Here is a 27,607-nt window from a genome sequence, read left to right as displayed (position 1 = left end):
TTATCAGTGATTGGCCAGCCACTATGAATAATTTATGCCTATCATGCTGATGTTGTTCTGATATTATCAGAATTATTCACCAAGAAATGTTTTGCTGAGGAATTTTTATTCTGATCTTGAGGTGAATGCTAGTGATTGGTATACAAAATGATTTTTTACAACTGATGAATACAATGGTTAATACATTTTTGACTGACATTCAAATCAACCAAGTGCATATGGTGATGAGGGGGCTGTGTTCAGGAAATATGATCCCCGTGCACTGAAAGAAACGGATACAGAAATTAATATTTGGCTTATTTTGATTAGTATTTTAGCCCTCAAGAAAAGATGAGATTAGAAACTGTTGAAATCACATTACATGCTTAAATTTTTACCTGTGGTAGTTACTGCAGTTTCAATACAAGTTAATAGCAGCTACTAAAAACTAGCTCAGAGACAAAACTTCAGCCCAGTGAGAAATGGGTGGTGGAATCCACGTGGAACCCACGTGGAGATTTAACGTGGATACCACGTGTTTTTGGTCGTGGAATCAACGTGGAATCCACATGGAAATTTGGTGGAAAAATTAAAACAGCAGTAGGTGCTGTCCTAAAGCCATTAAAACCTCAACCACTCTATATCTAAACCTTCTATATATGTGTCTACGATTTTTCATGTGCTCTCATGGCTGCCTTTCCACGAATTATATAAAAATAGAATGTGCGATACATTTTCACATAACTAGCATGGTTTCAGGATGATAAATGACGCAATGTCACCAGAGAGTTAAGTTCCACAAATTAGAAATTCTGTTTAACATTTTATGCTAATCACCACAAATCCACTTGAAATCAACGTGGATTCCACGTGGGTCCAACCACTCAATATCCACCACCACCAAATATCCACCACTCAACGTGGATTCCACGTGGGTTCCACGTGGATTCCACCACCCATTTCTCACTGGGAGAGTATGAGAAAAACAATTAAAGGATAGGGTATTCGATAAGGATAAGAAAAAAGAAAAGAATTAAATAGTCATGATATCTGCATTTAATCTGTAGAGCGAACATTTTAATTAATCTTTTAATTCTGCACAAGGCATAATATTAGCTGCAGGTCCTCAATCATTAGTCATATTATTAACTCTTCACTGGATTGTTAGTCGATCGTTTTCCCAGATAGTTCCACACAGCCCTACTCTCCCATTCATACTTTCCTCATTTCTCTCTCTAGTGACCTTTCCTGCCTCCAAACTCCCTAATTTTTGATTGAATGGGCAAAAAAGAGGGTGAGAAAAAAATGGGCAAGTATTTTGCAGAAACCAGAGTAAAAATTGCTTTTAATGTGTACTATCAATGTATTATCATAGGTTAATAACCTCTTTTTAATAATATTTATGGCTTCCCATCCAGTGATTGAGCTTCTCATGATCATCTGTTGAGCTAACTACTTATTAACAATTATCTATTCCTAAGATCACAGGAGATGCCGCAAGTATAAAAAATGTGGTAATATTATGCTGCTAGCTGGTAATGATTAATGAGTGCTCACAAGTTGCCTGATCAAGTAACCAAGCGTTCACAAAGCATTTTTTTTCTTTTTCATATGATAGGAATTTGAAGACATTTTCACTAAATCAGGACATAAGGCCACCTTAATCAGCTTTCAATTGTTAAACTGATTTATAAATATCATTTAGTATGTATGGATACAGGCAAATTTAAAAAAATATATATGAGAACAATTTTGAATAAAAACATTAAATATTTAATCAAATCAGAGATGAGTTGTATAGTTGGTGAGAATCCATCTTTGTAACATCCAGAATGTTCTCACCAACTTCAAATGAGCTTTTGCACAGACTTATATACTGTAGTTGTTAGCATTAGTCCTGAAAGCCAGTGGGTTGTACTCATTTCAAACTTTACATACTTGCTAGAGTAGTGAGATGATCAATCACTCATGACTCATGGCCAAGGAATCTATAGCCAGAATGGATAATTGAAGCTTGGATGTATATTTAACTCTATTGGTGTACGTAAAAATTTGGCATTTAATTTATGGAAGCTTTGCTAATCAATAATCACAATTTTTTCTTCAAACAGGAAGAAGAAAAAACTGATAATTTATCATAACCTCTACGGGTTTGAGTAAGTATGACATTGTATAAGGAGCCATTTGTGTGCATCACAGCAGATTCTGGCTATCACCTCATGGAACACCTGAAAAGTATATGTCTTCTAACACCTTGGGTGCTCCCGGCACAGTTCTCAATAGGCGTGTGAGAACCAATGTTACCATTTAATTTCCATATTGGTTTCAGTGAGCTGTTATAGCCTTGATTGAAGAGACTATCATTTTGATGACACTAGCTGGAAAGAGTAACTCTAATACCATGCATACAGAGGTTGTGGCTGTTTTTGTTTATAGAATCCTATGCAAAGTGAAATGAATGTGGTAATTTATTAGTGAAATGTAGGGAAGAAGGGCCTTGAGGTTTTGTTGCAGTGCACTGCCTTAATAGTCTCTTCCCACCAGATTCCAACAAACTCAACTCCGAGGAATGATTGGTGCTACGATTACCTAACTGTAACAGTGGCGCCGACTCCATGGGGCCTGAGGGGGCCCGAGCCCCCTCAAAGATTCGTTAGGGGGGGCTGAGCCCCCTCAATAATTCAAGAAAATAATTAAGTTATATTATGCTTTGGGAAAATCACAAAAATATATTGGTATTTTCCCATGTTTGACGATAGATACCTTTTAAAATGCATTCAATAATGTGTTAAAACAAATAATTTTAAGGTAGTAAGCAGGCTAACTGAAAACAAGTGGTGTGAATTATGATAGTGTTACGGTGCTGAGACACACTTTGAATTTAACCTCTTCCCGGGGTAAGACTCCCGATATGGGCCCCCCCAATATTTTTTATAAGTCGGCGCCCCTGAACTGTAAGCTCTTAAATGACAATTGAAGCACTTTGCTTTGAAGTTTATTTCATGGGTTGTTAACGTTACCTTTTGGGTGCCGGCTCTCCCATCGGCACCTTTGGCATATCATCGCACAGCCCAGCTTGGAAATCCTTGTAGCTTGTGCACGGCACGGATTTGAATTCAGCAGAGTGGATGGACTCAGCAAAATACTGCCAAGCACGATTGTGGGAGCATGCTCCACCTGTGCAAACGGACAAGGTTAGGGGAAAAAGGCTTTTAAAAGCATCGTATTAACTTTAAATTTCCATTGTAAGATACATTTTAGAACTGAAAGTTATTTTTTTAAGATTCTGCCCTGTACATGCACTATTTTGAGGACAATAAATATTTTTGAAGAATTTTTGAATTATTATATTATACTAACAAATGATTTGAAGGCATCTGTGATTGCACTCTTTTCATGTGTCGACTTTTGAGATTCAGTTACCATACTTTCCATATTTAACAATGGGATTTCTGAAATATGAATTATTCAAATATGTATTTAATGAAATGAATGCAAAATAATATTTTAACTTGTCCTACGTGATTGGTTTCACTGTTATTTTTCATAAGCCACTGAGTATATTGTTGCAGTTCCATGAAAAACCAAATAATATCTAATATTCTCTTGTTTCAATGGGTACAATCTATTATATCCATTTGCTGTAGAGTGTACTGTTGCCATGACAAGCAAGCATTTTTGTCCCTCGGTTGGCCATGGGTAGTAGTAGTCTTGCCTGCCTGTGCTTGAAACATATTCCATGCACAAAGAGGCAATTTTACGCAAATTTTGGTATGCTCAAAAAAATTTCCAAACATTTCCCAGTGTATCATATCTTGAGCTTAGCTCTGGGTGATTTTTTAAGAGCCATTATATAATTTTGATCCTCTTTCTTTGCAGCCTTACGGTAGCATATACCAGTGGCGTAGACAGGAATTTTTTTGGGGGGGAAAGAGGGGTCCAAACCGAGGGGGGAAAATTTCTGAAAAACAGGGAACTAAGTATAGGATTTTAAGCTAATTTTAACACTTTTCATAATCGAAAAAATCTTCATTTTTTAAAGAAATCTTTCTTAAATTCACGATTTTTCAATAATTGTTTTTCTTTTGTAATGCAAAGTAAGTGTGCTTTTATATTCCTGGCCCCTAAACCCCACTCTCGCTATGCCACTGGCATACACAGCTAAAGAGGAAGTCAAGTAATTATTGTTGAAAAGGTTTGTGATGCCACTCCAAATGTTTGAAACCTTTTTAGCCCATTTCACTTAATCCCTATCCCTTATCCCTTTGGTCCCGAGTTTGAAGTGCATAATACTCTACCCAAGGGGTGGATGCAACACTTAATTGGGGGGAAGGATAGTCATGACCTGGGTCCAGGGAGTATGGAGTACCCCGCAGGAGAGAGGGGTGTTTTTAATGTAGGGAGTGCTCTACGATAGAAACAACTCAAATTTCTCTTGTAGCAATTGGACTTGTAGCATACATTTGCATATATACTCACTTTACTCCTTTACAAAAATACAAAAACTATTGAACTAATAAATGTTAAAAAAATTTTATAAAATTTGGTTTGGGTCATGATCCCTCTTACCCCTTTCTAGATCCACCACTGACCCTAACCTATGTTCTGTGCTCAAGCCACTCTTGTGAAACCTTGCACTCTGCATGTCCTTACAAATGTATGTAAGTAGGTACTCACCAAAGTCATTTCCGCATCCGGGCATTGGGGCCATGCCTCCATTGGGGAAGAAGTCAGCGTCGCCCATGGCATATTTGAAAGATAGAATGCCTCCACACGCATGGACCACATCCACAAACTCAGCATCCCCCACCGCTAGTCGATCCACCGTGTCTTCCAGGGTGAAGAGGGGACCAGCTGGATCAATGCCTGGCAATTAGTAAAATGGTGGAATGGTTTCACAAAATGCCACAGATGTTGATTTAAAAGAGATATATTCAAGTCACATGGTAGGTAAACACAGGGGCAGATCCAGGTTTATTTTCTGGGGGGGCACAATGGTCTGATTGGTCTTCTCATATTTGAGATTATAAACAACGTAAAACTATCCCTGTAGGAAATATTATCTTCATTTTAATATGAAAGTTATTAATATTAAATTAAATGATTGGGGCACAGGGGCAAAATAATTTAACGAGCGCAATGATAACCATATAAAAAAAAATCTTGTTTATTTTATAAATGTCTGCAGGGTACACGTGCCCCAGTGTCCCCCCCCCCCTAAATCCGCCTATGGCATACAGCCAAGATTTATGAACTAAGCACACAGGAAGAACTTGGAAATGAAAGTGAAAAAAAATTGACAACCTAAAACAAAAGATGAGAGAAACAGACATAACATGCTGCTGAAGCATAAAACCATAATATTTTTTCTTGGGTTAGGGGACAGTTTTTGTGGTATGCGGGTTGCCTATACTAATATTTTGTCGTCAATAGGCATGCATTGGAGTAGCATACATATCATATTTCCTTTGCATATTTCTGCAAATTAAATTCACCGTACCATTCCCGAATTTGCTTACCAGTGATGCGAGCGATCTTCCCGCTTAGCATGTGTTTTCCGGACTGTCCCATGACGTGTGCACCAAGGCTGTGTCCCATTAGGTGCAAACGCCCAAGGTCCAAGTCCCCCTCCGACACCAAGAATTCCACCATCTGGGCAATATAGGCTCCGATCTCCTGAGTCTGGTTCTTCACCACCCAATACATTATGTTGGATGCGAGGCCAGACCAATCAACGGTGATCGCATTGCAGTCCTTAGCTCTGAGGTACCCTGTGGAGAGAACATTCAATAGGCTAGTTTCCTTCATCAAAGAAAACGAAATGCATTGATTGCGATTCCTTACCCACCATTAGTGTATTCATAATATAAAAATTATTTGGTTTTATAAATGCCAGTTTAGACGAATGTTAATAATCAATTTTAACCTCATTTGAAAAAGGCCAGATTGGCGCCCATGCGATTCCACTCCACGTGACGTCACAGGGACCTAGTATCTATACGAGTAGATAGGAGTTTTACATTGTCTGAGATTACCAATGCATGCATGAGGCACAGACTTCAGGGAAACATGTCTTAATAATCACCTATTAAAACTACCTAAGGTCGGAAAGTTTCCTTCGTTTGAAAAGGTATTAATAATCCTTATTTAAGGCAAACGCTACCAGCTAACAGGGTACTCTGCTACCTTATAGCATCCTGCGTCGTATCAGCGCTCAAAGCCTCGCCCCAAGGTCACCTCACTTGCGGCAGCGGGAACCAGAATGACGTCACACGGGGTTTTCCCAGCATTCCTACTTAGCCATCTCGTTTTCGCGCGCTTGAAAATTTTCACTTTTCGTTTAATCGCGAAAAATAGATTTCGTCATTTAAAAATGTAAAAGCGTGAAATGCGTACTCCAGGAGTAATAATCTTTCGATTTAGGCAATAAAAAAATAATAGGAAACCACCCTATTATCAATCGAAAAATCCATTCGACCGATATTTTTTGTGACGCATCACTTATACACAACGTTTACTAACCATACTGATATCTGGCTTGCCGACACAGTTCGAGTTGGTAAAAGAGGTCCGTAATCGGGCTGAGTCGACTAGCTTTTGGAACTTGTCTAAAATCTCAGGGGGGTCAGGGGAGAGCGGGGTAATACCGTACGGCGGGGCAATACTGTGCACCATAATTTTAGATCCACTGAAGTATATAGTGAGCGCTGGGAAGTACTGCTGCATAGCGAAGGAAAGCGAAACCGATTAAGACAATCTGGGAGATTCTTCCTTTACGCACGTGCATGTGACGAAAGTTTTTCTGTTTTGTCAACTTTTCTTATAATTTTAAAAACTAACTGAGGTAAGGGAAATATGTTATTAATGACTATATTCAAACTAGTGAATTTTAATAGCCCATATCATGGGCTATTTTTAATACCGAAGACAATTCCTATATTGTTCTTATTTTAGGTTAGGGCTGAAAATGCTGCGTCATGTCGTTTTGGGGCATTTCTTTACACCTTGCATGGGGCAATACCGTACAAGGCGCAAGGAGCACGATATTGCCCCGTGTTGAACGACAATGCCCCATATAGTATTATAACTTTCCTGAGCAACTCGAACATTAAAATACTTATGTGAACTAAGAAGGACCTTTAAATATGTGAGTTGCCAATCCTCCCAAACAGGGGCGCAGCTAGGAATTAAAGCTGGGGGGGTTTAGGTGCAACTAATACCGGGGTGCTTGGGGGTATGAATACCCACCAGGATAAGCGGTAGGTGCGAGATTAATGCATTGCGGAATTTTAAGATAAACGGTTCAAAATGGTGAGTTTTACGGCTTTCTGAGGGATATTTAATTAATCCTTACACTATTCTATTAGTATTATCAAAACAATTAAGTAAGATGGATTAAACTTAAAAATTTCTCTGAGCTCTGGGGGGGGGGGGGTTTAACCCCCAAACCCCCCCATCGCTGCGCCACTGCTCCAAAATACAGGCGAACCTCGATAGTCCGAACTCGCGATAGTCGGAACACCTCAATAATCCAAACGACTAGGAAATACTTATGCAATATATACGGAAAGTGGTAATTTCATAGGTAAAAACCACTTATCATGTAAATAATCTTTACAGACCACATTTTTGAAAGGAATGATCAATCTTCTCTCACCTGCAGTCTAGCTTCTACGGTAACAGGATGGAGATAATTTGTAGCGGTATATCCACAAATAAAACAACATTTGTGCGCACATACAACGCGGGGAAAACTCAAATCGAGCTCATTTTCTTAATCTATATTCTTAAATTCCGGCAGTTTTGGAGGCCCTGAAACCATTTTCGGCACCATTGTACATACAATTCTGTTCCTGTGGTGGGCGCCTTAATAGGTAGAATACTATAATAGACAAAAAGGGGTGTTATGGAGGGCCAGAGCATAGAGCCAAATGGCCAAAATCGCATATTTTTAATCGCATTTTTTCGCGATGCTCCACCACCTAAAAATTATTTTTTCAATACGCCAGCGGAAAGGTATTATAAAACACCTCCAGAAAACGTTTTTTCTTTCTGGCCCTCTCAAACATATTTTATAAAAACCTGCGTTAGAAATTTTCAAATCAACACCATGTCTTCTTGTCCCGCTCCTAGGTCTTGAAAACAATTGGAAATCTGCTCCATTAAATAAGGTTTCAAATGCCGTAAATCGCCTTAAAAAATATGCCTTCTTGACTGAGATATTAAAAAAAGAGTGAAAATCGTATTTTCGATCTTGCCGGCCCTGGCGGGCCTCTAGCGGGCTAGAAATGTGGGGAGGTTTGTTCAATTTGATCCCAAATCGAATACCCCAAGTACGGAAAAAATCCCGGAGGGGGGACTTTTCACCCTCTTATAGAAGAATATAATCAAACTCGTGAATAAAGGCGTCGAGATGAACCATCGCAGTTACGAGTTGCGGTACTACTCTGTCATCCGCTATCATCATCACCGGCTATGCCCTTTGTGGCGTGTCACGAATTTGATCCCAAATTCGAAAAAAAACGCAATGGCCCTCAAGCTTGGACCGACGGGGTCGGTTTTATTGATAAACGCCAAGAAATCGCATAGAAGAGGACCGAAGATTCTTGGGTTATGCTATTTCCTATCGGTTTTCCAAAATTTCCGTAGCGTAGCGATGAGAGCGCAGCTGTTCATTTTTATCCGAATGTCGCAATAGAATATTTATGCTTGCGAGGGATAGCAATTAAAATTAGTATGAGAAAGTGAGCCGACTCGTTGCATTGCATTTGTCAGTATATATTTAACATATCCATCTTTATCTCCATTTGTTTCCCTACTGTGTGTTTCACTCATTTCAATGACAATGTCAATTCAATCAACTCAATTTGAATGACACTGTCACCACCAATATCAATTTCGGCTAAAAGCAAAAAAATATTTCCCCGTAAAATTCCGATGCCTACCTTCAGCGTCACCAGAGACGTTAACTATTAAAATACGCAGTAGGTGACAGCAAATTCACAGGCTTACTGTAGAATTTTCAATTGAAATTTATTGTAATACTCGTGAATAAATGCATCGAGATGAACCATCGCAGTTACGAGTTGCGGTACTACTCTGTCATCCCATAGAATTATACGGATGAATAATACGTGATATTTTTCGGAATTTAGATTGAAAAATCTGAAGGAAAGACACAACTCGAAATGAGTGAAACACGCAGTAGGGAAACTAATGGAGATAAAGATGGATATGTTAAACATATACTGACAAATGCAATGCAACGAGTCGGCTCACTTTCTCATACTAAATCGGTATGAGTTCATAACGCAGCGATTGGAAACAAAGCCTGAATCACAAGATTTTCGAAATGGCCACACCAAATGAATAAATACAATTTCAAGCATTTTGCGCAAATAAAAATCGTAGCTAAATAATCGGTATTTGTAAAATGGCCATTTTTTGCGAACAAGAAATTATTTACCTCTCATATTTCAACGTCTTATTTTTATGATAAAGTATTTTTTAAATATGGAAATGTAATCAAAATATGGGATGGGTTTAATATTTTATTAATTAAATGTTGAAAGATATGAATATTTCAATGATTACCTATAGTATTAAATATTGTATAACGCTGGGTACTTCTATAAATTTGATACCAAAAATTTTGGAGCTGAGTCTGGAGCTCAAGTACTGACATTTTCCGATAACTGACCTCTCCTTCTAAGCAAACATAGGCCTCGTTTTAAAATTTAAGTAATTAATTAAGTAATTTTCTAGGATCAGTCAGTGATTTCCCATAAAATTGCATCTTCCTTTCCAGAAAAAAATTTGGAAACACTAACGATTATTATACAAACCTTCAAATTCAGAGGGGAAGTCTTAAAAAAATCTTAAAGTCTTAAGCCGTTGTTAAGAACACTGACGTTTCGCCACCTGTTACTCTTCAGGTGATCTTGATCAAACAAGGGGCAATTAGGTCTTAACATCTCTAGACTCTAGTTAGACATGGCAATAAAATAATTTATGCACAGCCTATTGTGTTGGTGATTAAGAACGATCCACGCAAATCACCTTGAGCAATATTGCTAGCAAAGATTGATGAGCATAAGAGAATCAATTCGTTAGCACTAAATATTCTAGAGCCGATTGGCATTCAAGCTGCGGCAGCTAAAAATCTCTATAATCACGAATTGGGTAGTTTTCTTCATCAAAGAAAACGAAAGGCATTGATTGCGATTCGTTACCCACCATTAGTGTATTCATAATACACAAATTATTTGGCTTTAGAATTCCCAGTTTAGACGAATGGTAATGGTCAATTTTAACCGCATTTGAAAAAGGCCAGATTGGCGCCCATACAATGCCACTCCACGTGACGTCACAGGGACCTAGTTTCTATACCAGTAGATAGGAGTTTTACATCGTCTAAGATTACCGATGCATGCATGATGCACATACCTCAGGGAAACATGTCTTAATAATCACCTATTAAAAATGCCTATGGCCGGAAAATTTCCTTCGTTTGATAGGGTATTAATAGTCTTTACTAAAAACCAAGCGCTACTTGCTAGCAGGATACTCTGCTACCTGCTAGCAGCCTCATCATAGTGGTAATCATAGCCTCGCATCAAAGTGGCCTCACACAGCGGCAGCCGGAGCCAGAATGACGTCACACAATGACGCAAAATCAGTGTATCGCTCCCTTTCCGCTCATTGTTGTTTATTTTTACGGATTGCTCTGCTTTCGTGGGTGTTATATTTACATCAAGGATTAAACATTTTTGTGCTGCATAATATCCTTGTTCTAATTTGGAAACAATACGACGGTTTAATTCCTACCATTGAAGTCAGAGTACTCACAATCAGTCGGCTTCTTCCTCAGAGTAAATATTATTTTCAATTATATCAAAGATAATGCAAATCTCTGTGAGGAAAATCGCTGATAATTTAAGGACCAAATACTTGTGTTTATCAATCACAATCAAAAATTCGGAAAGAAACGCGCTTTCGATCACAACACTACTGGGTAAAACCATAAATATTTGCTGCAATTTGATACGATTTTTCAATACAAGTTTAGGCAATGGAGTCAAACTTCATTCAAACCAAAAATTGCAATTCATAATAATAATACGGGAGTTGAAAACCATAGATAAGTAAGAACGAAAAAAATCTACCCATTCAGCCGTTCTAAAATAAATATTAAAAAAAAAACTGTAAACTGCTGCCCACTTTTCGCGAGTGTCTGACTTCAGTAAGAGTGTCGGCTCATTGACTCATTGAAAGATAACCTCTAATTAAGGGATTAAATCGCTGAAAATAGTATACCCAACAAAAAAAACCATTAGAAGCTTATATGATAAGCGGAGAAGTACCTGAGACACAGTGACCCGCTTAGCATAAGTTTATGACGCCATCGAATTTTGCTTTTTCATGGCAAGTACCTGGAGAAGTAGACGAGGCATTGGAAACGTAAAACTTCGTGGTTCTTTAATTTTCAAACGCTACCACATTAGACAATAAAATTGATGATTGAGCCAAGTCAGAGTTGAGGATGTGTTGTTCAGTGGCGTAGCAGGTGGGGGGCACCGGGGGTCCGGACTCCCCCCGAAACATAAAAGTACAATTATTTTCCTTCATAAAAGAAAACAAATTATTGAAAAAGCATGAATATACGCAATTTTTTTTAACAAATGAACTTTTTTTCGATTGTGATTTCGATTCGATTTCGATGTGTGTGATAAAATTAGTTTAAAACCCATTACTTAGTACCCTATTTATCAAAAATTTTCCCCCCTGGTTTTGGGCCCCCCCGAACGGAATTCCTGGCTACGCAACTGGTTCAGTTAGATTTATAGTTGCTTACATAGCGCTTCCGCTGCTTTATTGTCATCATATAGAGGAATTGATTACGGACGAGAGCCTTAGGTGCATTCTAAAAGGATTTTCTCTCCACCTAAGGAATCTCCCAAGATGAATCAACCTCTGTCGTAAACTTATGTCAACGGAGATTTATCGCATCATCATCATATCCACGCGTCATAAATATGTCGACAGGTTTTTCGGGCTTCCAAGGAAGACTGAAAGGCCTTGCCAAAGTGTCCACGAATGTGCTGAGAAAAGTTGGAAGTCAGATAGGTCAGACCGAAGCGGTATCGTATGTCATTTTTAAATCTAAAAGATATCAATTTTTTATTACCAATATCACATTTACGTACTTCACCCCTCGGTTGACATAAAGGTTTTCATATAATTTCAGCGTCAATTTGGATGCTTAAATTAGAAAACACCACAAATGATGTAAAAAAGTAACCCCAAAAATTTGTTTTCTTTTCGAAATTCGAATTCACTGCTATTGACGAAAAAGTGATACTAATAAAATATCACCTGGTAAAGTAATACCATAGAGTAAGTATATTACGAATATTAGTATTAAGAATATACTTACTCTATGGTAATACGAACTGGCCAAACTTAGGCTAGGTACTATTTTTCATAGCAGCCTACCAAATTGTTATTTAGGAATTGATGATAAAATTATTTAATCTTTTTGGTATTTTAATCGCGCCAAAAAACTATTCTAATATAGGTATAACCAGGCAACACCTATTTTCGATCAAAATGATAGATATTTCAATATGATTTGATTTAAAATGTTATCATTTTCGATCAAGGTATCACCGGTGATGTCTTATTGATATTAGATGATACAGAAATATTTGAACCCGAAGAGACAGCAATGTATCTAGAGTTAGGTGTCGTCATACCATTGACACCGGAAACTAGTCCACGCCGCTGAGCTTAATAGAAAAAGATACTGGATTTCCCAGAATATACTCAGCATTAAGATGCATACTAAATAAATTAATCTCAATTTTTCAGTTGTAAATTACTCTGGGGAACAGGAACAGCTATTTTCTTACATCTTCGACCATGGGCATACCCAGTGAGGGGCAGGAGGGGCTAGCTGCCCCCCCCCCCCAACTAGAAGCAAAAATCGCAACTGTCTTTGAGGAAAATTATATTTTTCAAGCAAATAATTTTAAAAACTAATAAAGAGCTGTTACAGTTTCCTTAAAATGTTTATTTAATTCAACTTTTCCATGCTTATATCTTACCTACAATTGAACAACCATGGGTTGCCCCCCCTAGTTTTGATCCTGGGTACGCCCTTGTCTGCGACTTTGTTTGACTAACTTTTGGAATCTAGATAATAAAATTACCTCATTTTTTTATTATCACGTCAACTTTTTAAGGTACAGGATACCCTCTTTTTGTCTCCTACCTCATGCCATAATTTGCAAATAAAGGAACTTTAGGGAAATCTTACCTTATATATTGTCCAAACAGAATGATTTAATTTATACAAAGACATAATAGATATTCATCAATCAACAAAAAATATCCGTGTAGTCAACCCGCGCAACACCAAAGCTCCCTTACGAAGCAAATGCCGGGCTACGTGCCTATGTCTCACTAAAGTATCTTCAACATAACTACACTTCTATGAATCTAATGCTGGTCTCCTACAGCGTCAGTCACCCAGTGTCAACCAATTGGAGAGCATTGATGCCTCTTGTAATCGACCCTCAATCTATCGGACAGTGATCACAATAGGGTAGTTTCCTTCATTAAAGAAAACGTAAGGCATTGAATGCGATTCGTTACCCATAATATAAGAATTATTTGGTTTTAGAAATCCCAGTTTTTGCCACTCCACGTGACGTCACAGGGACCTAGATGCTATACATATAGTCAGGAGTTTTATATCGTCTGAGATTATGAATGCACGCATGCGGCACAGAGCTCAGGGAAACATCTCTTAGTAATTACTTATTAAAATTGCCTATGGTCGGAAAGTTTCCTTCGGTTGATAGGGTATTAATACTCCTTATTTTAGCTAAGCGCTGCTTGCTGGCAGCCTGCATCGTATCGGCGCTCATAGCCTCTCACCAAGGTGGCTTCACACAGCGACAGCCGGAACCAGAACCAGCTTCACACGGGCTTTTCCCAGCATTCATTCTTAGCCGTCGCGTTTCCGCGTGCTTGAAAGTTTCCACTTTTCATTTAATCGCGAAAATAGATATCGTCTTTTAAAAATCTAAAAGCGTGAAGTACGTACTCCAGTAGTAATAATCTTTCGATTTCGGCAATTAAAAAATAATAGAAAACCACCCTATTCAAATCTAGCGAAAAAATATTTTACAAGAAGCTAGATCATCGGCAGCTATTGCAACGGAGGGTAAAATACCAGATGAGGATGGGGTATACAGTTTCTGGTCCTCAATATGGTCAAATGTTTTCCCGGACAAATGGTGACAGTTTCGCCGGAAATCTCGGTCAGAAACGGAGTTTTTTTTAAAGAACAGCGCGTGTATTTATTCATCCCATTGGCGGTAGCTGCGGTCGTTTCTCTGTACGATTTTTTGTGATTGGCTGCGGTCATATTTGTGTTTAGAGAGTGGATTACGTGAAAAAAGTCTCTTCCGAGCTTGATAGAGCGTGTAACTGTCTTCTCTTTTGAATTTGAGTTTTTCTGAAAGTACACTTTGAAGGAATAATTCCAATCAGGGCAGATATAAATATAGCAATAAATAAAACAGCTGTTGTAATTTTCCACACTTTTTAAATCTTTATCGACCGGTTTTTTAATACCTACGCATCATTTTCAAGAGCTGTCTCGTAAAAAAAATTATGCGTAAGCATTGAAACCGGTCGAGAAAGATAAAAAAAGTGTGGAATATTACTACAGCTGTTTCAATTATTACTATATATGGACTTCTATAAAGTCAACGCGTCGACAATCAGTAAGATATAAATGCATAAATGAATGAAATACCGACAAGAATGTGGCTCCACTTTCTACCCCAGAAGACGATGACTGACTCAGCCCTCGAAACACTGGGACCAACCACCCGAAATCACACTCGGTGGGAAACCAGAGAATTATTCTTTCTCTATTGAAGTTTCTTATCGTGCAGACGCGCAAGTTCACTGGTGATAATATCTCGAGATTTATCTAAAAAAAACGAGTCATAAGAGAATCTAGGAACTTGGATAGCAGTGATCTCTTCAGTGGCTCGTAAAGGCAAAGGCTCACGACTCGATTCTCGTAAAAGAAAATTTTTACCCTGGCAACTTATGTGTATTTGAGACTAGTGATGGGTGATAATAATCGATTTTCGATGACAATCGATTATTGTGTTCCGATTGTTTCGATTATGTAATCGATTATGGGGTGTCGATTTAATCGTTGAATCGATTATTTAAGCTCGATCTTCACTTGAAAAAATCGGCGGCACTAGTTGTTGTATTAATAAATCTCTAATCACGTGATAATCGAGTACCGGTGGCTACACTTTTATATAGCAATTATATCGCAGTATATTTGAATCGCAAGTTATAGGTAAAATTCGTATCGAAAAATCGTATGATATCCTCGCGATTATCCAACATAGAATCGGTATAATCGTATGATTGCCTGCACATAATCGGTAGAATCATTTGATTCGATGCCTACCAAAAAATCATATGATTCGTTGCCCTCACATAATCGGTAGAATCATATGATTCGATGCCTACTAAAAAATCATATGATTCTAACGATTTTCAAAATAATCGTACACTGAATCGATGCTTGGGAACCGATGATCATTTGATACGATTAATCGATTACGGCGGAATTTCGCCCATCTCTATTGGAGACTAGTTTTAGCTTCCGAGAGGCTTAGGAGATTGTCATATCTCGAATATTTGCCTCAGTTCCGTGTCCACTAGATATAACTAACGCTCAGTAACGGATTCAGAAAAAAAACTCGATATTTTGAGCTGCCTATACTTCTATCGTAATGAAAAATAATATAGTTACATACAAAATTTAAGATAGTTTTATTTAAACTGTTAATACGCATATACAAGACAATGCTATCATATGATATAAAAAAAGTCGCAGTTGTGGTTCTGCAATGTTCGGCAATTCGGGCAGCCCCGCAGGGGGGGCCGCGCCCCCTATACCCCCATATGCATCCGCCACTGCTAACAGTCTCCGTGACTTGTCACTGACCGAGGAAGGAACCGCAGTTGTTTTGAGGCAAAGAAATGAATGGTAAGTGTAGCGGATTGTTTTTACCAATTTTTCACAGGCGCTTCAAGAATGGAAAACGAGAATAAATATTGAGTTTAGCAGTGCGTAGGCCGAAGATATGCATCAGGTACATGCTCATCCCTTGCTAAGGCAGTAATAATATAAGATGCTGAACAATTAAGAAAATGTTTTAGAAAGGTGGGTGCAGAGGCTTACACGATGCTGGTGATGCTCCAGTTTGTAGGGTATAATAGATTCAATCAATAACTATCAAAGTTTAAATATTTGGAATTCTTCTGTCCTTAAAGGTAACGGCTTATTTGAAATGCCAGCTATTTCTTAGCAATTAATTTGCATTAGTCGCGTAAGTATGGGGGAATGGGGGGATAGATCCCCCCCAAAGCCTCAGAGAAGGAAAAAAAAATATGTTAAACTATTGTCTAGTTTTGACACATAATAACTGCATCTACTTAAAGTTAAATTTTTTGAGCCAAAATAATGTATATCCCAGGCATGTCATATTTCAAAATTGTTCCCAGACCACCCGTTACCTGGGGGGGGGGGGGAGGGTCGCCACTTAAGGCTATCCCATGCCCCCCAAAGCATATTCCTAGTTACGCCACCGTTTTTTCTACGTAGAATGATGTGAATCCTTAATCCCCTGTGTCTTTGGACACGTGCATACCGTCTTTTAGTTCCATGACGCTCGAGTCTCCGGCGGTGGCGCGGTATCCATGGGTGATCATGAAAGTGGGTAGATTTGGGTCGAACGAGGACGAGTTGAGGAGAGCAGCATCCCCCACGAACAATTGAAGGCTGCTGGGCGCATTCCTGCAAAAGATGCACAAAGGAATGACGCTAGGAGACTTCATATAGGAGCCCGTATACAGGACAGGCCAAGAGGCCTCTTCAGAAGCTTGAATCATATTGCCATTAATTCAAGGAGGGGAAAGACATAGAAGGATGAGGTGTTGGAGGGAGAGAGAGTTGTGATAGGACAAAGTGGAGTACTTCTCACTCCAAACTGCATTCTTATGCCTCAGCACCCACTTCCCCTTGATTGCCAGGAGTAGGTATTCCTACGCCGTACTAGCTATATAAGTCTTGATCTCCAGGTATGGCTGGTTCGGATGGCAGAGTTAGGGTGGCAGAATGCGGATGGCACAGTTCGGAGGAAAGAGGTCGGAGACAAAAGTTCCGAGACTTAGAGTCTCCAAGCCTTTGAGTCGAAGGGCCTTTGGCGAAAATCCTTTGCGCGAAAAACCTTCTCCCGCTAAGGACTTTTCGCGCTAAGTTCTGCGGATAAGTTCGGAGGAATTCCTGGGGGGGTACCAGAAATTTTGGGGGGTACACTAAAAAATGCCACAACAATCATTTTTGCCGTCCCTCAGAATGATAGCTCCAGCGATAGCGTTTCAGGGACAACGGAAACGATCGCTCGATCCATCATTTTCTGAATCACACGTTCATTCCCACAGGCCATCATTTTCCATCGCTTATTCCGTCATTTTTCGTATCTACAACTGTCATTTAGTTAAATGACAAGCGTGTCGCTACGATCGCTGTTAGCGGCAGTGCGCTTTGATTGGCTGTAGGACGATGCAAGCCGCAAATACTACAAAAGAGGATCTTCAAGTCTGTCTTTAAATGTGTTGTCACCCACCGCGCATTTGGATAGGTTTACAAAAGTCTCTACTCGTGTCGCTGACAGACAAATTCATCCGAGTTTCACGGGGAAATAAGGTACAATTAGGGGTATTAACCGAAATTTATATACATGATGATATGATCTATCAAATTCATTAATTTACAATGCTATTCCTTACAATGACGAACATTATACAGCAAAATATTGGAAAAAAGTGGACTCATCACCACGCCGCGGATATTTTTGAAAACCTATTAAAATGTGACCAAAGTGGCAACAGAAATCAGCCTTCTCTGGGATGGAATTGGGCCTCCTCTTTTGAGTCCCATTGGTTTCAGCGGTGGAGAAAGGGACGTTCCGGGTGATGGAAAAAGTGATAGAAATCCCATCCCTTGAGCCATCGCGAAAATGATCGCGAGAAACGGTAAAGTTTTCCGCCACCGCTAGAGCTGTCTCTTCAAAGGGATTGAAAAAATCATCGTGCGATTCAGGCTTAAGGTAATCGGCTCTAAATCGGTGGACGTCCGATTAAAGATTTCGCTTGGCACAGAGCAAAGGGAAACATCTCATAATAATAATCACCTATTGAAATTGTCTATGGTCGTTAAGTTTCCTTCGTTTGACAGGGTATCAATGATCCTTATTTAAGCCCAGCGTTACCCGCTGGCAGACTGCGTCGTATCGGCGCTCATAGCCTCGCACGAAGGTGGCCTTACACGGCGGCAACCGGAACCAGAATTATGTCACACGGACTTTTCCCAGCATTCAAGGCCTCGGTAACGCAGTAGGCGTATGTCTCAGAATATTAAGGTCGTGAGTTCGAACCTCTATTTTTAATTTCAATTATTTATTTTCAATACACGAATACAGTATTTTCATTCGCAAAGAATAGCGATGAAAAGACATGAATTCTATATATTATACCATCTCAATTATAAACTTCGGTAAACCTAATTATATCGTGGAAGGTTACTCTGGATTTCCACCCGGTCAGGTTCTCCATCACGGCCGACGTTTCGATGAATAAGTCGTCCATCGGCATCAGGGCATGCCGGGCACGGCGTCGGCCGTGATGGAGAACCAGACCCGATGGAAATCCCGAGTAATATTCCACGATACAATGTGCCGGGACAGCCTGCGATCAGCCCAAATTATAGCTTATTTCCCCATGAAAATTAGTTCGCTCCGCTGTCACCCAAGTAACATTTTTGGTTGGCCCTCTGTTGGCAGATGGTGGGACACAGCGGTTGGCCCATGGTATGATTTGGCCACCTCGCCAACCGTATCCCAACCAACGATTCCCCAACGATGGGCCAACAGAGCATTACATTCGGGCCTTCGTATTCCCAACCAGAGGCCAACCCCTCTCCAACGATACACCGTTGGCCCTTTTAAATTCTCCCATCCGTTTCCCAACAAAAGCTATATTTTACTGGCATTTCTCATTTTTATAGAATGAGAGTTAAATTAATTTACCTTCTCACTTGATATGATACCGGTAGATAGAATCTTTACCTTTAACTCCCTATAAATAAAAATGAAATTAAATACATTAACAATCAATGCTATAGGACAAAGTAAGGTTACAGTGGTTAAAAGTGGAAAACAAAAAATCAATATCAGTTCAGAAGGTCCCCAACTTTTATTTTCACAAATTAGGACAATTTTTATTCGGACAAAATTAGGAAAATTTCAACAGCACCTTTCCATATTACAATATGGCACACACAAAAACTGTCCATCTTCTTTGTAGGGCAACAAAACACACTTAGATAAAATCTGGGTGGACTGCAATTTGCATCCAGGTACTAATTTTTTTACTACAAATATACCAATGGTATATTTGTAGTAAAAAATGTATACCACTTCTAAGAGGTAATTCAAAGAAATCCTCCTTAATTTCAAACATGTCACACTGCAAGATGTACACCCCTGAGTTATTTGATTCAATTGCCTTCACAATTCCTATTCTCTGGTCTTCGGTAACGAAATTGTTAAGTTAAGTCCATTTTACTTAATTGGATTAATAAGTGCAAGATTTAGGGATATTAATAGGAATCACAGAAACACTGATTGAGTATAATAGTTGATGTATTTTCCATAAAATAATAATTGTGCAGTTGTTATTTAGGTTTACTCATACAAATTCAATCTCATTCTCTTCAGAGAGGACTAAATCACTCACTTTGTCCATTGAAACACTGTTTTCATTAAAACTTCCACTTATACTAGATATGCCACAATCTGAAAAAATATACATATCGATCTATCTAAATTAATGATGAAAAGTTTAAAATTCCACGAAACTATCTGTTTAAGGTAACATGATTTTAGGAATGCCAGTTTTGTAAGACTTACCAAATGAGGTCAATGCCTTATTTTTGTTAGAAGCACTCGACTTATTTTATTTAACAGCTATCACAAAGACAAAGCCCTTACAACCAAACAAGTCTTGGTTGTTAGGTTGCTAGGGAAACATGTGAACCGTATCCTGCAACGTATGCAATTGAGGTATACATCGTGCTTATTCACGGCCCATATCGAACTTCCATCGGTTAAGTTAGACTCGAAACAGACAGATCTTATAAGTCTACAATTTTTCATGTGCCCTCCGGGATATATATACTAACAAGTCGCATTAAAGAAGCCTCCGCTTCTTGGAACCATTTATGCCAAATACCATGCTGAAAACACCAGAAAATTAGCAGAACATTACTTAAAAAAGAGTTATACATAATTTCCAAAAATTATCTTATAATATATTCTTAAAAAATTAACTTAAAATAATTATTCTGCCTGCACATAGTCGATATGCACTGACTGTCAAAGCAAGCGATTATGCCATCCCTATTTTTTAATGAATAGATGCTACCGATCCGATAACCATTTGATACGATAAATCGATTACAATGGAATTTCGCCCATCTCTACGTTGAAGATCTTGTCGGAATTTTGTTTGCAGCTCTCATGGCGGAAATTGAGGAAATGGTATGATGTCCCAACGGTGGCCCAATGATAATCTATTTCGTAGGACCATCGTTGGGGATTTCCGTTGGGCCAACAGCATAAACCGTTTCGTTGGGCCGACGAACAATATCTGCGTTGGGCCAACAGTGGAATTTGGTAGGCATATCCACCCACAATGAGCCAACCGTGACTACGGTTCCCCAACCGAGGCCCAACGGTCAATGTTACTTGGGGCAGTGACAGGAGCGCAGCTAGGAATTAAGGCCGGGGGGGTTTTGGGGGGGGGGGTTTAGATGCAACTAATACCGGGGTGTGTGGGAATATGGAATACCCACCAGGATAAAAGGTAGGTGCGAGATAAATAAATTGCGGAATTTTAAGATAAATGGTTCAAAATGGGTGAGTTTTACGGCTTTCTGAGGGATATTTTATTAATCCTTACACTAGTCTATAAGTAATATCAATCCAATTAAGTAAAATGGTTTAAACTTAAAAATTTCTCTGAGCTCTGGGGGGTTTATCCTCCAAACCCCCCCTCGCTGCGCCACTGGTCAGTGGCGCAGCGAGGCGAATTTGTTAAATCCATTTAAATGCGCGGAAAGTTACAACACATCCATATGGTGGCCGAACGGAGAAACACTCTATTGTAATATTCGAGAAAAATGGGCTTCGCTCTGTGCTTCTCACCTGACCATGAGCGGTTGACACCTTTTTTTTCTATTTGAGCATTATTTTACCGACAAAGTGCGTCCTCCACGAGCTTCCTGAATTTCCATGGCTTTTAAGTGGACTAAAATGCCTCGGTCGCTAACAAGAGCGCGGACAAGTCATTACGCTCGACTATATCGGAAATGGCTGTCATTATTTCGACATTAAAAAAGACGTGTGCACCGACAATAAAAATTCGATGGCGTGATGACGTATTTTTTAAGGCGTGCGCCAGTGCGGCAGCAAAAAATACATTCGTTTCCTGAATATGACTCTTCCAAGAAACCGTTTGCATTTTTAAAAACTCTGTGAAATTCACAAAGATTAATTTTCATTGTGAAAACTTACGAGGATTTAAAATTAAGTTCCGATGACACTGCGGAAATATTTTTCACTTATTTTTTGTTGGCATCAATTTTTTAGCTACTTTAGAGTAAAATAATCATTCTCATTTCAAAACTGTAGTTAATTTTCTTCCACCGCGCGAAGTTTGAAAAGATGAAATAATTTTATCATCAATTCCTAAGAAACAATTTGGTAGGCTGCTATGAAAAATAGTATCTGGCCTAAGTTTGGCCAGTTCGTATTACTTTACCAGGTGATATTTTATTAATATCACTTTTTCGTCAATAGCAGTGAATTCGAATTTCGAAACGAAAACAAATTTTGAGTTAGGTATATTTTTACATCATTTGTGGTATCATAAAATTTAAAAATCCAAATTGACGTCGAAATGATATCACCTTTATGACAACTTAGGGATGGAGTACGTAAATGTGATAATAGTGATAAAATATTGATATATTTTAGATTTAAAAATGACATGCGATGCCGCTTGGGTCTAACCTATCCGATTGCTAACTTTTCTCAACCCATCCGTGGACACTTTGCCACGGCCTTTCAGTCTTCCTTGGGAGTCCGAAATACCTGTCGACATATTTATGACGCGTGGATGTGATGATGATGCGATATATCTCCGTTGACAAGTTTACGACAGAGGTTAATTCATCTTGGGAGATTCCTTAAGTGGAGAGAAAATCCTTTTAGAATGCACCTACGGCTCTTTCGTAATCAATTCCTCTATCAAATGACAATAAAGCAGCGGAAGCGTAAGGTAAGCACCTATAAATTTAACCAAAAAATGCTTATTTTTGTGTTTCATTGAATTTTTTCTTAATTTATTATAATAAGTCAAAAATTATTAAAATCAGTTTAGCCTCTCTTGATTTATAAATAGTGTAACTAAATTGTTCATTGATAAGTGGGCGGTACGACGTTCGTCGGGTCGGCTATCAATTTAAATGAAAGAGGAATTCATACTTTTCAACATTATACGGTCGGAAGCAAACAGTAATCAACTCAAAGAAAGCATACCCAAACAAACCCATCGCCTGTACCTTACGTATCTTCAAACGTGTAAATGTTTAAAATTTATGTATTATACATAAGCATGAATTACTACGATTCATAAAGTGACATAAATTATGCATCATTAGTTACACTCTCCTCTTCGTTGTCGTCTCTAGATTGCGTATTGAAGTGGATGACAAGGTACTTATCCCATTTTATTGAATGTTATATCTCCAATTTCATGCGTCATAGATCGTAACTTTTCTTTTAAGGCATCTCCGAGATATGGTAATCACTTCCTTTCACGCGAAGAAACGAAAACAAATTTAAGCTGCGCTGGAAACGTAGATGGGCTTGAAATATTCATGGGGTTATAGCTAACACTGACTGTAAGTGGAGGGAAGGGACCGAGGTCCACCCCGGAATGGAGAAAATGAATAATAATTTAACCCAAAATCTAAATTAGTTCTATGAATCATGTCAAAGCCATGGCCGCGGTGTGGTATATACTAGTATTCGTCCGAGAAATATCAAAGAGTTCGTCAACATCGTCGATAATCGATTTGAAAATTCGAATTTGTTGTCTAAATTTTTTAATTCTGTTAATTTACTTGATCAATACAAGACTTTTAAAATGAGACTCAGAATTGTTTTATGCCTCCCTTATTTTCGGAGATATGACGTATAATGCGTAGAAGCTTCCTTTAAATTTACGTTTTTAAAACATTGCAATGTATCGTAAACTTGCATTTATTAAAAAAAAATACTCAATATGGTGTTCTCATTCTGTGGTAAACATCAATTTTTAATCTGATTAAACGATCAAATTGCAGTTATTAAGTGATATCTTTATTTTTGGGGTAGAAACTGCATCAATGTACGTTGGGACATTCCACCTCTCAACAGCCGCACACCATTTCCCCCGAATGTCGCGGATAGTACTCTATTTTTGTATTTGAACTCTATGCAAAATTTCACTTTTGATAAAATTATTTTAAAAATCGAATAGATCAACCCATATTTGGAGATTTCACGATAGCAACGTGCAAATAAACGTGAGTACTGCCGAAATATCAGGATAAATTTTGAGTAATATAGCTTTATATTTATAAATGTGCACCTTATTGTCTTTAGGTTCTTTAGGTTAGGTTAGGTCTTATTGAATTTAGGTTCGCCAATATAGGAAAATATTAGGAGCTATCCCGTTATATCTTCTTAATGGGGTCGAAAATGCATAAATATGTGTCGTAAAACTGGGGAGAACGTATTTCTCTCCAATGGGGCCCCACAACGCTCGCGTCTATCTTGAGGCGGATTCGAAAGGCGCAATAAAAAAGACAGATTTCTTGAACCAAAGTTTTTTTTGCTATTTTCAAATTCTACGTTTTCATTAGTTGCTTTCCTTACAACATACTCAGCGGAAAGAGAGTATATAAAAAAAATTTAAATGAAAGGTGTCAGAAGATAAAAGAATCTGATTCTTTTTTGATAGAACTATTCGAAAAGGTTGTTTAAGAGGTATTCTAGATTTCAGTGCACTTTAAAGGAACAAATACACTAAATAGATAAGGGATCCATAGTACATTATTAAAGCAGTGAAATTCTCACTTTTCATAGTATTTTTTCTGGCGAAATTTCTATTTTCTATAGACTTTTATCTAGTTTTTAAGGGCCAGAATAGCGTCAAAATCTATTTCCGGGCATGTGATTTCCTAAAATTTTCTGGAAGATTAGCCAGAATAAGGAGGGCCCCATCATGAGTTCCAGCCGACGGCCCCCAACCACCCCCAGATCGCCCCTGGTTACACGACACATTGACACTCACTTGCCAACGTCCAAATGCATGGACGCGTGAATGAAAGCCGAAATTTACCATATTACCACCCAAACTGAACGATGCATGAGCAGAAAATAGAACCCGGTCTAATTTGGTTTATGCATTCGTATATGTTCGGCTCGTTTCGGTCCGCCAAAATCGTTTATGCATTCAGACATTGTCTCGTAGTGTTCAGTGCAACGCGTAACCAGTCCTTTAAAACGCATATACAGCCGCGACTGAGTTGCCCGGAGAATCGTTATGGGGTCGCTTTAGGGGACTCGAACAATTTGTTTCCATTCAGGAGTCCCGACCTCGTTGGATGCTTAGATCAAGCACTCTATGAGCTCCACTAACCTCGTGTACAAGTAGAATTTGACGTCTTCCCTTCCATTGATCCGGGGGGGAGTCTCTTCACCGGTCGCCACTAGAGACGGCAATAGTTCTCCCGAGCTGTCTGGGAATAATCTCCATCTACCCTCTTGCTCGCTGCCACCTTCGACAACTGTTTACGCATGAAAAAAGACATAAATTCAGCCATGTATTGCGAGTAAATGTATGCTCGATATTCGGTGACTAATATCGTAGAGTAATAATCTAGTATAGTTTATGATATTAGTATTTACTTCATTTTATATTTGCATATAATATTCTATGCTAATATTTACCTGAATGGTGCTACCGAAACCATTATTTATCACGCGAAGCGTGAGGAATTTTTTTCGCCAATCTGTTCTCGAATATAAAATATATCTACCATGTAAAAACTGATAAGAAGAGAGCTCAGATAAGTGAGACTTGTTAAATACACCTTAAATGACATTTAAATGATTTTTTTAATATTACAAACGCGGCTTCTTTTTGTTCCATATTTGTATGGTAAATTTTATTACAAGGGGTAGTAAATCTTTCTGTTGTGACGTCGATGATGCTAAACACTTCCCAATCGTTTATTGATTTCAAGTCGTACCAAGGAATCCAATAAAAAAACAGCCTTCCCACACAGTATTCAACACTGAGCAAACAAACAAAAATTAATCATAAGAGAAATTCCTGCGTAAGAGAAATTCCTGCGTATATGCATTTAAACATTAAAATTTTAAGTAAATACCTTATAATTCAATAAATACATCAACATAAATAATAATCGCTAAACGTTAAACTGACCTCGTCGTGTTCATTGCTAGACAGTGCACGGATGTGGACGAAAAAGAGCCTCTCTCATTATATTGAATGGCTACTGATTACGCATGACAAAAAGGCATTAGCTTAGACATGCATCGTCAGGCAATGCATGTTCCAGTTTCGGTTATTATTACTCATATGAATAGATGGCGTTACCACATCCATGGTTTTAAAAATATGAATAGATAAAGAGCAGATAAAGTAGAATCAATTCGGATAAAGTCGTTTTTACATCTCGTCTCTCTAATCTACCTATCTATTTTGATGGCCTGGAGAACAAGTTATAAAATAGTGAGAACTTATCTGATTCACCAATTTTACTTCGTATCGACTTTATTTCTAAGCAAATATTAACTTGACTATGGCATTGATTCTTTGATATTTGGCAAACGAATTAAATTCGACGCAATTAATTCGTAGCCAATAAAAATTTTTACCCAATTTTGGTGGCAAAATATTGAGCAAAAAAGATTTTTATTAAGAGTCTTTAAACTGTTAATTTTGTACACGTTATCTTTCTCGCGATCAGATCAATGTGAAATACTTAATTCCGTAAGGTTCAACACATTCTTGGCGAAAACTATGCATAAACTTCTCTCGGGATCGTGACCGGGTAAGGAAATTAAAGACAAGTCGACGTTTCGGGCCGCGGCTTATCGTCCTGAAAGGCCTGGTTACACTTTACATTAACACGCACGGGTTAATGTCGAAATGTATGAACGCGAGAATAAACGCCTAAATGCACCGTGTAACCACCCAACTTGTGCGAATGCATGCACAGAAAATAGAACCTTTTCTAATTTGGTTCATTCATTCGCACAGGCTCCGTTCCGGCCCACCAAAATCATTCACGCAAACGTACATTAACTTGTACGTGTTGATGTACCGTGTAAACAGGCCTTAAGACTTAGGAACGGACAACGAGTGGCCTAAAAAGTCGGCATCCTTTTATTCCTTACTCGTTAGTGGGCACGAGAGAAGTTCATAAAAATCCTAAATTCCTTCAAAATCGTCTACATTGCCCACTTAATATTTCCCAACAGCACTCCGTTGTTAAGTTATAGCATTAAATATGAAAAATCCAAGAGTAATTACGTGAGAAAAAGGAGTTGAGGAGAATTTATTACATCTCACATATCCCTAATGCACATCCAGCACCTCTAAATCAAACGGGGCAGGCAGTGTCGTAGCCAGGAATTTCGCTCGAGGGGGGGGATCCAAAACCAAGGGGGAAAATTTTTGAAAAACAGGATACTAAGTAATGGGTTTTAAACTAATTTTAACACTTTACATAATAGAAAAAACCTCATTTGTTAAAGAAATATTTAGTAAATTAATAATTTTTCAATAATTTATTTTCTTTTATGAAGGAAAATAACTGTATTTTTATATTTCGGGGGGAGAGGTCCGGGCCCCCCGGATCCTCCTCCTGGCTACGCCAATGGGGGCGGGACGTTTAGATTGGGTGATCTTACCGGTCAATCCTTGAGCCGCCGCTATGCTGACCAGCATAAACGCCAGGATAAGAGGGGTCCTCATTCTGTGACTATGGTTGGGCGGAGGAGCAGGCGATTTCGTAAAACCTAGTAGAAATGAAACCGGGTTAGGTGCTAAGTCGACCAACCTTCTCGTCCAACGAGTCCGAGATGACTTTTTTGCTCTCGTGGAGATAAAAACGGCCTTATCTGAGGAGATGAGACGGCTACAATCTGTTCATTGTGATGGACGGCGCGCCTATTTAGTAAGAAGCAACTCCCTCTGATTGTCCTTGGCTACTAGCTCCGGCTCTCGGAATGTGTTTCCCTAGACATATGGATCTCCGCATTGGTTTGAATTGGTATTAAGAGAGCTCGTAATTTCTGCCCGGTAAACAAAAACCGAG

At 38.7% G+C, this 27,607-nt stretch overlaps 2 protein-coding genes across 2 annotated transcripts in view; one reads left to right on the top strand and one right to left on the bottom strand.

Annotated features, from left to right (window-relative positions):
* The window catches only part of LOC124163275 (sodium-coupled monocarboxylate transporter 1-like), a 40,474-nt gene extending 37,902 nt beyond the window's left edge, over positions 1-2,572 (top strand). The window contains exon 15 of the mRNA XM_046540069.1: positions 2,091-2,572. Coding sequence (XP_046396025.1) covers positions 2,091-2,120 — 30 coding nt within the window. The 3' untranslated portion in view covers positions 2,121-2,572. The remainder of the gene's footprint in view (positions 1-2,090) is intronic.
* On the bottom strand, positions 88-27,401 carry LOC124163278 (pancreatic triacylglycerol lipase-like). The gene is made up of 7 exons (XM_046540073.1): positions 27,201-27,401; positions 24,898-25,045; positions 16,737-16,882; positions 5,499-5,750; positions 4,657-4,845; positions 3,000-3,156; positions 88-262 (listed from the first exon to the last, which is right to left on the bottom strand). The coding sequence occupies exons 1-7, from the start codon at positions 27,262-27,264 to the stop codon at positions 205-207; spliced, it is 1,014 nt and encodes a 337-aa protein (XP_046396029.1). The 5' UTR covers positions 27,265-27,401; the 3' UTR covers positions 88-204.
* Positions 27,402-27,607: the final 206 nt, after the last annotated feature.

The sequence above is a fragment of the Ischnura elegans genome, chromosome 8, assembly GCF_921293095.1.
Source record: "Ischnura elegans chromosome 8, ioIscEleg1.1, whole genome shotgun sequence".
In the NCBI taxonomy this organism is placed as follows: domain Eukaryota; kingdom Metazoa; phylum Arthropoda; class Insecta; order Odonata; family Coenagrionidae; genus Ischnura; species Ischnura elegans.
This window is presented reverse-complemented; position numbering and strand designations above follow the sequence as displayed.